The sequence below is a fragment of the Neoarius graeffei genome, chromosome 5, assembly GCF_027579695.1.
Source record: "Neoarius graeffei isolate fNeoGra1 chromosome 5, fNeoGra1.pri, whole genome shotgun sequence".
NCBI lineage: Eukaryota > Metazoa > Chordata > Actinopteri > Siluriformes > Ariidae > Neoarius > Neoarius graeffei.
The window spans coordinates 39,304,611-39,318,301 of record NC_083573.1 but is presented as its reverse complement, the minus strand read 5'-3'; the positions used below and the strand labels follow the sequence as shown (position 1 = coordinate 39,318,301).

At 42.6% G+C, this 13,691-nt stretch overlaps 1 protein-coding gene across 1 annotated transcript in view; it reads left to right on the top strand.

The window, feature by feature from the left end:
* The window catches only part of prkcg (protein kinase C, gamma), a 69,804-nt gene extending 56,328 nt beyond the window's left edge, over positions 1–13,476 (top strand). Inside the window, exons 14-16 of the mRNA XM_060920507.1 lie at positions 11,529–11,636; positions 11,996–12,136; positions 13,315–13,476. Of these exons, the coding sequence (XP_060776490.1) occupies positions 11,529–11,636; positions 11,996–12,136; positions 13,315–13,476 (411 nt within the window). The remainder of the gene's footprint in view (positions 1–11,528; positions 11,637–11,995; positions 12,137–13,314) is intronic.
* The last annotated feature ends 215 nt before the right edge of the window (positions 13,477–13,691 follow it).

Sequence of the window (13,691 nt, the reverse complement as noted above, 5' to 3'; positions counted from 1 at the left end):
TCAGCAGTATCTGGCAACACTGAAAGTGTGTTATGTTTACACTGAAGGACTGTGCACTTTATTTTTTTTTTACTTAATACAAGAAATTAATGGATGCCAACATTTTTGCCAAAATGGTATTTTATTTTCCATTGTTTAGGCAGCTTCAGCATCATACTGTGAGATTCTGTTCAAATTGTTTTTTTTCTTCTATGAAGCCTGAGCCATTTATTTTATTAGTTTATAATTATTGTTTAATTTAGTCTTCAGGAGAGACTGCCTGCACACAGTACTAGTATTAATAGTTTTTTTTCTTACATAAAAGCTGAGGCATTTATATTATATTTTAAGGTAACTTCATGTTGTGCTGTGAGGTTCTATGCACTTTAACTTTTGAACCAACAGGTGCATTTGGATAAGTAAAGCCTATTTTTCTGCATTTTTGTAGTCCTGGTAATCTTTTATATTGGTAAAGTTGTTTATAGGACCATTTCTCTTTGTTTTTTTAATCAATAGTTTTTCAGTAATAACTTAATATTTAACATATCACTCAGTTTTAATCACAAAAAGAGAAAATCGCAACAATTTCTCGCAACTTTCACTTCCTCCCGCAATGTAATCGCAACAAAAACCTAAAAAACACCGCAACTTTCATCGCAATTTTTTTGGAAAACCCCCCGCAACATCAGACATTTTAGCCCATAACAATCACAAAAAAGGCCCGCGGAATCCTGGGGGACTGGAAAAAGAAGGAAGTATGACCACGATTATTTAAAGTTTGGATTTTCATGGACTGGATCTGAAGATGCTCCACTGCCACAGTGTGTTGTCTGCCAAGAGGTGCTAGCTAATGATGCTATGGGATGTTTAAAATGTGTAAAACAAGATGTTTTAAAAAGCACAGATGTTTAAAATGTGAAAAAGAAAAAAATAATGTGTACAACAACAACCATTTTTAAAAAATACGAATGGAACATTAAGTATAGCAACAACAAAAATTGTAAGGGGGGGCGCTGTTGTTTATTTGCTCTCCGAGGGGGGGCTGACTCTCCCACACTTTGAAAACCCCTGGAATAGAACATATGTTTTTATTCCATCTGAAAAGTGTCCTGTATGTATAATGATATGTAATATTGATTGTAATATACAGTTAATACTGTTTTAACATGCACAGGAGCTTGAGATGCATATACTGATAGATAACAAACCTACAAACAGTGTCTTGTAAAACTATTCACCCCCCCCCCCATTGGTGTTTCTCCTGTTTTGTCGCATTACAAGCTGGAATTAAAATGGATTGGGGGGGGGGGGGGGGGGTTTAGCATCATTTGATTGACATAACATGCCCACCACTTTAAAGGTGCAAATTGTTGTTGTCGGGTTTGTTTGTTTGTTTGTTTGTTTGTTTGTTTGTTTTAGTTGTGACACAAAAAATAATTAAGATGAAAAAACAGAAATCTCATCAAGTTAAATGTTGGCTACTTTGAAGAATCTAAAATATGAAACATATTTTGTTTTTTAATACTTTTTTGTTTACCACATAATTCCATTACGTGTGTAGAGAATCCCTGATGTGAGTGGAGTACAGACGCACGGCAGGCGGGAACTGAAGTTTGTGCAAACTTTATTTCTATAGATATAGCTTTTCAGCCTCACTCACTCCCACACACGCACACACATGCATTCTGGTCAGGAGTCAGCTCTTCTCTGCTTTCCCCCTCCTTTTATGCTCCATCCCTGCAACACACACACACACACACACACACTAATTGGCAACAGGTGTAATGACTTAGCCACTTACCTTCCCTGACCCCGCCCTCCATTTACAAACTGCTGCTTGGCTATGTCCCCATTGCCACATACCCCCACCACCTGACTCAGGCCGGGGAGACGTCCGGCCTGAAGCAGACTCCTCCCCCGACGGGCAGTGGCGGCTCCTGAATTTTTTTTCAGGGGGGGCAATTTTCTAGTCTGGCTAACGCGACTTCAAAGCTCTGCGAGCATTTGGTCTGGCAAAGATATTAAGCCCAACCGTTTCCCAAAGGCGTGGTTGACCCGCCTCCCTGAAATGCCTCAGTTTGCTACTGGTCAAAGCCAGAAAAGGCTGTGACGAAGCTTAAACCAATCACATCACTCTTTCCTCTGACGTATGTGACGCGACGGAAACTGCTTGAGTAACAGGAAGAAGATAAATACCTCCAGGGCTGCTCTTTGCTCCATTTTCAATGAGAACTTCCCGTTGAATGCTTTCAATACAGCATCTACCGCTGTGTCAAAGGCTTGCCGCTGCTCCATGTTCATAATGTTTCTAGTGAATGAAGCGCTTCCGGCATAGATTCTGTAAACAATTTATGGCTTCCGGTCGCAGTTCTACTACGTCACTGCCTTGAACACGCCTCTACCCAGGGCCGTTGGAGATGCTCAAAGTTGATTGGCTCCCGATTTTTCGGGAGCTTGGAAGAGCTGGAGATAGCTTGCCTTGCCAGACTAAGCTCGCAACAGGCCCTCGTGTTGCGTCACCCTTAGGATGGGCGGGCCCAGGCTAGCAATTTTCCCCGTTATGTCTACACAGACCATAAATGTCCACAGGACTGAAGTAAATTGACCTAGGTAGCAAGTCAATAGTCAACCAAACCCAGAAAAACACCACGGTGACTGGAGCCCTCAGTTTCGTCTTTGCCTCATAGAGCTAACTCGAACACTCCACAAAATTTCACACATTGGGTGAGCCGGTTTAATCATAGACATATAAACATACCGTAGACGCCACATTGAGCTGGTGGCCCCGTTGCTGGGATACGTCAGAGTGTCCGCCATATTTGATGTGGCAAATCTTCCCCGTAAACCAATGCAAGTAAATGGACTGAACTTCATAAAGCCCCTTTCTACAATAATATTTAACTCAATGCCTTTTATTCACCTATTAAGACACACACGTATATATTTGGGAAACAAACAGGCATCAAAACAACACATATAACTTTTAATGTGATGGTTATAAATAGTGTGCGAAATACCCTGTACACTGCAAACTAGTGACAGATACGCGATAGATAGCTCAGGTAAGCTAATCAGTCAGCATACCGTAGCAAGCTACCAAAACCTGAGGCCAAAATAACCAACCTACAAGACTAAATATGATAAATGATGGAAATAGTGGAAAAACTGGAAATAGTGAATGAAAATAAAAATGTACTGTTTTATTTATTGAGTCACCACACAGACCTACTCTCGTTGAATAAAGTGAGCTGAATGACCGCCAAACTGAGTTCGGCCAGGTTCTAACGTCATACCAAAACAAAATACATCACTGATTCCTTCACATTCAGAAAGGTTAAAAACATTCATCGTACGTTCAAAAACGTTCATCATAGTGTGGCACTGTATTATCTAATTCTCACTGCTTATAACTATACACCTACCCGGTGGAGATGAGCTGGGAAACTGAAGACTGAAGGAACAGCTCCCTCTCTGATCCTGACTGTCTGACCTGTTCTGTCAAAATCCTTCATATTAGCCACAAAGTCAGAAAAATCTGTTCGTAAAATTACGTTATAATGACCAAATACAATGAAAAGTATTTTTCCAGTCTCACCTGTGAAAGGTAATCCCATGTGATCTCGTTTGGATGGTAAACCTGTTGGTACAGTTAAACGCAGCACATGAATGAGGCATCTTTATTCTCGGCTACTGTCTAGACGCTATACCAGAGACGGTTGAAGAATCTCCACTTTGCCACATCCAATATGGCGGCGAGGATGACGTATGATTCTACGCAGAAGGCGGCGTCTATGTTTATATGTCTATGGGTTTAATATGTGCCTGTTCTTGTTCACCTCATCGTTGTGGCGGTGAACTGCTAGCCTGTAGCCCTCATCCGGTTGTGTAGCGATGTTCACTCTCCCAAAAGCTGAAAATTTCAGGCAGCTGCCCATGTGAATCTTTGATGACTCATGTTTTTTTATTTTCTCCGACAAACGATGCATGTCCGAAACTCCAGTGACAGTCCAAGCAGTGTTGTCCGTGGAGCCACCTCCAGGGTGGAAAAGTAAGCAGGGGGAGCAGAAAACTGCTGAGGCGTCCTCGCAGCTAGCTCACCAGGATTTGCGCTGGGACCATGTTGAAGTAAAACCTCGAGTATATGATTTCCCCCCCTTTGTCAAAATTTGTTTTATGTTTAGATTTGGTCGAGGGGGGTCCAGCTTGTTTTGTTGCCAATTTAGCTTGATTTGATCGCTGACTAAATGGAACTTCTTTTAAGGACTGCACTGAATTGCTTTCCACATCCATCTCACCTCAGAAACTGAGCGGATCGAACGCAACTTTACCGCGCTTCGCAGTGACTTAAGCACGTTAGGGCAAGCCCCCCCGGAACCCATAGAGATTGCATTGAAGTGTCAGTTAGGAGAAAAAATATATATGTATTAACATGGGACTCTATCAGTGAACTCTTGGGCGATTTTCAGCGTGACTGAAATCGCCCCAAAAGGGGCGGTACTCTAGAAGCAAGACCACCCTGATTGGACAATGATACCCAGAGACAGATTAAAACGGCCTCAAGCAGCGCTGGTGAAAGTTTGTTTTAAAAAAAGAAAAAAAACTTTTTTTTTTCATTTTGGCAGTGTGTCGCCCAATCGCCCTTATGCACCAGCCGCCCTTGCCAACGGGACAGGAAGTCTGCCACCACCATCTGCACCCCGGCCTGTGAACCACCTCAAACTTAAACCGCTGGAGGGCGAGATACCAATGGGTGATCTGCAGATTGGCATCCTTCATGCGGTGGAGCCACTGGAGGGGGGCATGGTCTGAAGAAATAGTGAAAGGGCGCCCCAGCAGGTAGTATCGGAGGGCGAGGACCGCCCACTTGATGGCAAGACACTCTTTCTCAATGGTGCTATATTTACTTTCAGGTATCGAGAGTTTACAGCTGATGTACAGCATGGGGCACTCCTCACCCTCCACCTTCTGGGAGAAAACGGCCCCCAGCCCTCTGTCCGATGCATCAGTCTGCAAAATAAAGGGGAGAGAGAAGTCAGGGGAGTGCAAAAGTGGCCCCCCACACAGTGCAGTTTTTACCTCAGAGAAAGCCTGTTGGCACTGCTCCATCCACTGGACCGGATCTGGAGCCCCCTTTTTAGTGAGATCAGTCAGCAGGCTGGTGACATCAGAAGAATTAGGTATAAACCTACGATAATAGCCAGCCAGCCCCAGGAACCATCTCACCTCCTTTTTGGTCTTGGGTCTTGGGCAGGCTGCAATCACTGCAGTCTTGTTAATTTGGGGCTGCACCTGCCCGTGACCCAAGTGGAAACCTACTTCCACCCACCCAATTGCACACTTTTTTGGGTTAGCTGTGAGGCCTGCATGCCTCAGTGACTTTAGAATGGCCCTCAGATGTTCCAAGTGCCATGGCCAATCATGGCTGTAGATTATTATATCATCTAGATATGCGGTCGCGTAGGCAGCGTGAGGGTGGAGGACCCTGTCCATGAGCCTCTGGAACGTAGCAGGCTCCTCAAATAACCCGAAAGGGAGTGTGACAAATTGGTGTAATCCAAACGGTGTGGAAAAGGCCGTTTTCTCTCGGGATAGAGGAGTCAAGGGGATTTGCCAATATCCCTTTGTTAGATCCAGTGTCAAATAAAAGCAAGCAGCGCCTAACTGAACAAGCAACTCATCAATGCGAGGCATTGGGTATGCATCAAATTTGGACACCGCATTGACCTTTCTATAGTCCACACAGAACCGGACCGACCCATCAGGCTTGGGAACCAGGACCACTGGGCTGCTCCAGTTACTGTGGGACTCCTCGATTATGCCCATTTCAAGCATGGCCTTGAGTTTGTCCCAAACCACCTTTTTTTGTGTTCGGGCAAGCGGTAAGGGCAGCTACTCACTACCACCAGCGGGGGTGTTTCGATGTGGTGTCCTATGAGGTGGGTACGACCGGGAAGGGGCTAGAACATGTCGGAAAATTCCTTTTGCAATTTGGCCACCTCCGTGAGTTGGGCCAGTGAGAGGTGGTCTCCACAAGGGACCGGAGTGGTTCGAGATGTTATCTTTTTTACCTCCAGCCCCAGCTCCACCTTCTCTGGAACTACTGATGCCAACGCGGCGCTGCTTGCTTTTATTTGACACAGGGACCCCCTCATTCCAGCGTTTTAAAATGTTGAGGTGGTAGATTTGCAATGCCCCGCCCCTATCCATTTGCTTCACCTCATAGCCGACGTCCCCGACTTGCCGTGTGACCTCAAAGGGCCCTTGCCACTTGGCAATTAATTTAGAACTCGACGTGGGCAATAATATGAGCACTTCGTCTCCCGGCGTGAACTCTCTAAGGTGCGTGCCCCTGTCATACAGCCGGATTTGATGTTCTTCTGCCTGCCACAAATTCTCCTGGGTAAGGTGCATGAGGGTGTGGAGTTTTTTGTGCAAGTCAAGAACATACTGAATTTCATTTTTGCTAGGCGAAGGTCCCGCCTCCCAGTTTTCTCATAGCATGTCCAAAATGCCACACAGCTTATGCCCATATAATAATTCAAATGGAGAAAACCCTGTGGAAGCTTGTGGGACCTCTTGTACTGCAAGTAACAGGGGCTCGAGCCACTTATCCCAATTACGTGCAGCTTCACTTACAAATTTCCGGATTATGTTTTTGAGTGTTTGGTTAAAGTGCTCCACTAAGCCATCCATTTGTGGGTGACAGACACTGGTGCGGATAGACTTAATACCCAGTAACCCATACAGTTCGTGCAGTGTGCGTGACATAAATGTAGTGCCTTGGTCTGTCAGGATTTATTTTGGAATCCTGACCCAGGAGATAATACGAAAGAGTGCTTCTGTAATACTGCGTGCTGAGATATTGAGGAGAGGCACTGCTTCCGGATATCATGTTGCATAGTCCACCAGAACTACAATAAAATGATATCCTCGTGCTGACTGATCTAATGGCCCGATGAGATCCATCCCAATTTGCTCAAATGGGGTCTCGATTAGAGTGAGAGGGTGCAAAGGCACTTTTGGAGAGGCTGCAGGATTTTCTAATTGGCATTCATGGCATGCCGCACACCACTGACGGACATCCCCATGAATCCCTGGCCAATAGAACCGGGCCATTATTTGGGCTAGTGTTTTATCTTGCCCTAAGTGTCCAGCCATGGGATTAAAGTGAACCACATGGAATACAAGTTCCCTACGGCTTTTTGGGATTAATAATTGGGTTATTTGTTCACCAGTTTGAGTGTCCTGCATCACTCAGTACAGTCTATCTTTAATAATAGCAAAATAAGGGAAGGCTGGTGTCGCGCTGGGCTGAAGAGTTTGACCATCGATTACTCTCTCTTGGTCAAACGCATGTCGTAGAGTTTCATCTCGCGACTGCTCTAATGGGAAATCCTCAAGGGAATCCCCAAGAGAGGGAGGAGGGGTGGGCTACTCCTCACTCTGCTGCGGTGCTGATGTAAACGGCTCTGTGACAGCTTCTCCAGTCAATGCCACACCAGGATCTTCCTGTGACCTACTAGTGCAGGACCCACTACGTGTTAAATATTCCATCAGCTTTTTAAACTCTGGCCAATCAGTACCCAAAATCAACAAGTGGGTGAGACGAGGATTAACTGCTGCCTGTATTCTATGCATTTGCCCTGGAATAGAATACGGAGAGACACTAAGGGATAATTGTGAACATCCCCGTGCACACACAACACTTTCACCACTTGTGCTCTCCCCAATGCCTCACCTTGCACCAGGCATTGGTGAATTGAGGTCTGATTACAACCAGAATCCACCAAAGTGTGATATGCATCCCCTTGAACACTTACCGGTATGCGATATGTTCTGGCCCGATAGGGGGCGGTCTCTGGCACGTTGGGGATCCAGATCATGGCCTCCACCTCCCTTGCGGAGCCCCGATTCTGGAGATGCTCCAGCTCCCCACCGCGTCAGCATACCAGCCCAGGCTTTCCCTCTGCACCAGTGTTATGGGCGTCACTCACCTGAGGGTGGAAGGACACAGACAAGGAAGAGGGAGATGGGAGAACACCACGGGTGCAATGGGCCGGCTGGGGAGGAGTCAGCCCCTGCCTCCGCAGTGGGGGAATGGGGGGAGAGGGAGGAGAGAGAGAGAGGGAGAGAAGAGAAACGAGGAGGGACGCCTTCACCTCGTCTGCCTGTCATCGGAACCGCCGCCAGATGGTCCTCTGCCATCTCAATGGCTCGCTGGAGCGACGCCAGGCGGTGACACTGGACCCATTCTGCCATTCCTTCCGGAAGCCAAGGGATGAACTGTTCCAGTGCCACCAGGTCGATGACCCTGTCGGCGTCGCCATCTTCTGCCCTCAGCCACCGCCAGCAGGCATCCTGGAGTTGTTGGCCAAATGGAAATGGTCAGCCGACCTCCTCCAGTGTCAGCTTCCGGAACCGCTGGCGATGTTGTTCCGGGGAGCGGTCGACCTGCTGCAAAATGGCCCTCTTGAGTTCGGAGGAGTTGAGCTGGCTGTCGGCAGGGAGCTGCTGCACTGCGAGCTGTGCCTCACCTGTCAGGAGCGGGAGGAGGCGAGCCATGCACTGCTCGATTGGCCACCCCCACGCTTGGGCCGCTTGCTCAAAGAGGGCAATGAAAGCTTTAGGCTCGTCATATGGGCCCATCTTCATGAGGATGACGTGAGTTCATGGTGGTAATGGTGGACGCCCCTGCCAACACCAGCAGATGTCGGAATGCTTGGTGATCTTCCCACTGGGCCAGCATCAAGGCTTCAAAGCGTTGTTTTTGTTCCTTTCGGAGGGCAGTCAGCACTTGATGCTGGTTCTGCTGGGCAGCAGCGAGAGCATGAATGAGCTCCATCATTGGGGAGGACTCCATGGGGTGGTTCCTTTCCATACTCGTCCCGGGTTTTGGCACCACTGTAGAGAATCCCTGATGCAGGTGGAGTACAGAAGCACGGCAGGCGGGAACTGAAGTTTGTGCAAACTTTATTTCTATAGATATAGCTTTTCAGCCTCACTCACTCCCACACATGCACACACATGCATTCTGGTCGGGAGTCAGCTCTTCTCTTTTTTCCTCCTCCTTTTATGCTCCATCCCTGCAACACACACACACACACACACACACACACACACACACACACACACACACTAATTGACATCAGACATAATGATTTAGCCACTTACCTTCCCTGACCCTGCCCTCCATTCACAAACTGCCGCTTGGCCACGCCCCTATTGCCACAATGTGCCATCTGTTATTTCATAGTTTTGATATCTTCAGTATTGTTCTACAATGTAGAAAATAGTCAAAATACAGAAAAGCTGAGGAATGATTACTTTTGACTGGTACTGTATATTGTAATATATGTAATACATTTGTTGATGTTTGTTAATGTTGACATTTGTTATAAACATGTGTCAATTGTCAAATTCTGAAAACTAATGATTCGTTCATATCTATTACTGACATATTAATGAAAGTAATTATCAAAAGGTTAATAAAACAACTATAAAATGCTATTTAAATACTTCCTGAAACTATTTAAGTGATTACGGTTGGCTTTGTGGTTAACTATAAGTGACCAGTGGTTAATCTGCTAAACTGCCCCCTGCATTTTTATCTTTTCTAAGGTAACATGATTTCCATTCTCAGATGTTAGTGTTGGCATTTATTTACATTATTGATCATTTACTTTAAATGACTCATGCTGTACAATCCAAAAATAGACATTTGATATGTCTGAATGGGCAAGTAGGACACTGTGCAATTCACACAGCTATGAAAATAACAATGTATTTTTAGATTGGAAAAGTAAGGAAACTAATCTCTCAGAAAATTCCTAGAGAGTCTACCCAGCAAGCATAGTTTTTTATAAGGTGTAACAAAACTTATAACCACTAACCCTAATTTTAACCTCATTTTACTCCAGACAATAAATAAAAGTGAATTACTATTGTTAGGCATATCAGATGCTCACTGTTTGTTGTGTGAAAATTGTCCATGCAGACGTTCATTAAAGTTTCCAAATCTGTCATTGCTTAACTCTTGAATATTTTCTATGATGAATACTATCGTTAAAAAGCTTATAATCTCTGCTTTCCAAAGAAATGTATCTCATTAAGATCTGTTCAGTATTTTGGGAGTAACGGCAGGTTGAAGTTGATACAACAGAGTAAAAACTCTGCTCACGCGATGTTGGGAAACTGCCGGTGCTTTTTGAGTCACGGGAAAGCGGTCAGGCTCTCTCTATTCTGATCAGTTTCCAACTGGATTACTCGTGAACATCAATCAGATAACTTTTATAGGGATGTTCTCTAGTTCTCACTGTTTCTGATGAAGTATTCAGCAAAATTTTCCATCAGCTAGTTTTGATGTTATGATTCACGGGAGATTTTGAAGTAAGTTTTCATAGCTTTACCTACTTTTTTTTCAAATCAAACTGATTCGTGTAAATAAATAACTATTTTAGAGTATAACTGTAGTTGTTTTGATGAAAAATATTGAGATCTTTGTAGTCGGAATGAGATTTTTAAAAAACGGAAGTCAGAAACGCAAGTGTCAAATTCAATTAACTGGAGCTGTTTACTGGATGGTGATCACAGTTTTTTCGAGGTTAGCCATGAAATCTGTGAATATTAATCAAAATAATCATTTATATTCTTTCATATAAACACTAGTAGGCCCTGCTTAGAAATACAAAGACCTACAGAGCACAAAGAGGGTATTAGAAATAATCTTTTGTTACTTTTTTATTTTGATAGAGAATGGTAGATGTGAATCACATTCAATGCTTATTTATGCATATTTTATCATTTCTCCTTCTTTGTGATGTATAAATGAGAGTTAAGATCAGCTTTATATTGCACAAATAAAGCAATTTGGTGAAACTTTGAAGAAGAGAGTACCGATTAAACAATTCTACCGAATTAGCATAATTAATACTAATTAAATACTAATTTGCATAATTGTTTTTGACTATTTTTTTAAACTTTGTATTCAGTATACAGCCATATATGTGCCTGCAAATTTCCATGTAAATACCTTGAAAAAAAAGTTATTTAGAAAAAACTTTTGATCTCATTTGTTAATGAGGTCCATTTTGGACCATGTGATCCTCATACATAATATTACAGCAGTTTTCTAAAATTAAGCTGTTTCTTCAATCTATGATTTGTAATATCTCAAGATCAGAGCAACATATTTTAATTCTGTAAAAAGTATTTGTTCTGCATTCAATTCTAAATTCAATGAGACAAATTTCAAGCAATTTGGACTGAATTTGAATTTTCACCTGATATGCCTACCATTGTATAACTGATTATTTACTGTTGTGTACTAAATGTGGTTCATTGTTAATTGCTGTATGGATGAATTTAATTCATTTCAATATGGCTTATTGGCATGATCTCATATAGTTACAAAATTGCCAAAGCATCATGGGAAAGTGAAGAACTGTACTTAACAAATAAATTTACTTATATAAAAGAATGCCTATAAAGAGGACAGAAGATCAAATCAAAAATAACAATAATGATAATAATACTTTCACTCTCTCTCACAGCCTCCATTTGATGGGATCGATGAAGAGGAGTTGTTCCAGTCCATCATGGAGCAAAGCGTATCGTATCCGAAGACTCTGTCTCGTGAGGCTGTTGCCATTTGCAAAGGGGTAATCCACTTGTGTTTTTATTCAAGTATATTAACCTGTGCATCTACAATGAACTTAAATTCAGTCAACTGACTGTGTGGGCTATGAATACGCAATTGTTTGAGTGAGAAAGGAAATATAATTTAACTTCACTGAGCTTTTAGAAGCAAAATAAAAAAATAATAAAACTTGCACAGTTACTCAAGTATATGAAAAAAAAAATTAATCTCCACAAACCAATTTAAATGCAAAAGTCTACAGTGTCTGCTGCAGCAAATCTTCCAATTCTGAGCTAGGGTTTAGAGAATCACTTGGCTCTAAAATTATTATATTTAATGTGATGGTGCATTCTCTCTCTCTCTCTCTCTCTCTCTCTCTAGCTTTTGACCAAGAATCCAGCGAAGCGTCTGGGTGGGGGAGAGGATGCAGAAAGAGAGATACGTGAGCATCCTTTCTTCCGCTGGATAGACTGGGACAGACTGGAGAGACTGGAGATTCAACCACCATTCAAGCCCAGGCCTGTCAGTTCCCCTCAATAATGTAGCTCTTAGCGCACTCTGTGTGTGTGTGTGTGTGTGTGTGCGTGCGCGCGCGCGCGCACCTGTAATTGCTACATATTGTGGACCAGAATATGTTTTTTTTAGCAACAAAGTTAGGACATTTTTGGGAAGTGAGAACATTTTGACTGGTCCTCACTTCTTTAAAGGGATGTTTGAGAGTTAAGACTTAGTTTCAGGGTTCAGCTTAGAATTAGGTTTAGGTTTGGATTAGGGTAAGGGTTAGGCATTTAGTTGTGATGGCAAAGGTTAGGGGCTAGGGAATGCATTATGTCAGTGAGTATCCCTACAAAGATAGAAATGTGTGTGTATGTGTGTATGTGTGTATCATGTAGTGTCCAGAGTTTGTATATTGTATGTGAGCTTGTGTGTTGTATGTGATAAAAAGAAATTGCACATACAGTAAATACAACACAGAAACTATAATAGTTTTATATATATATATATATATATATATATATATATATATATATATATATATATATATATATATATATATATATATATATAAAATAGAAGTATAGGTCAATGTCATAAACCTGCATCTTGAACACAAATATTCTGTGTGCACTTCTTTTCTGACTTGCATAGTAATAAATCATGCATCAAGCTTGGATTGGTTTTTTTTTTGTCTCATGTAATAGGTTCACAAATCACAGCACTTAATATGATGATTTTACACTGTATATAGTTTCAACTCATAATGTTTCATGTCAACCCTGCCTACTTTCCTCAAAACATAACTATTTTGAGATATTTCTAAACCCACAAGTTGCAATTGTGAGCTGTCAGCGTAGCTGGTGATTCGCAAACAAAGCTGTAAATTAATAAATTGTGATTTGTGATTGTATTATGAGCATTGTAAAGATGTAATTTAAGATTTGTTGCTGTAATATGAGGAACCACAAAGTTCCAATCAGAAGCAAAAGATTTACAAATCTGATTATGGCATTATAATTCATAAAATTATCTCATCCTTGTATTTAGAGGTGACTGTTTTCGACAGTAAAATAACTCTGCTGTGTATATGTATACTGTGTGTGTGTGTGTGTGTGTGTGTGTGTGTGTGTGTGTGTGTGTGTGTAAGCATATGTGTCTGTGAATTTGTACATAATAGCTGCTTATTCTCCCTTGTCTTATAGGGAGGGAAAAAAGGAGAAAATTTTGACAAGTTTTTCACAGCTGCTTCCGCAGCCCTGACGCCCTCTGATCCAGATGTTCTTGCAGCCATCGATCAGGAAGATTTCCAGGACTTTACCTACATAAACCCTGATTTCCCTGGCACCCCTCTCACTGCTGTCTGAGATCACACAGCACAGACAAACAATGTTCCTATCCAAACTAACCGCTATTTATGATTTTCCTACATCACAAAAACCTACCTTCTACAAAAGTCATGAGTTGTGCAGTGTTTTCCAGTAAGTACTATTCAAAATGGATATTTTACTAACATGCTAGTGTACAGTAAAGTGGCCAGTGTTAAATTAGCTGGGCCTGTACAGATTCCCTCTTTAGGAAA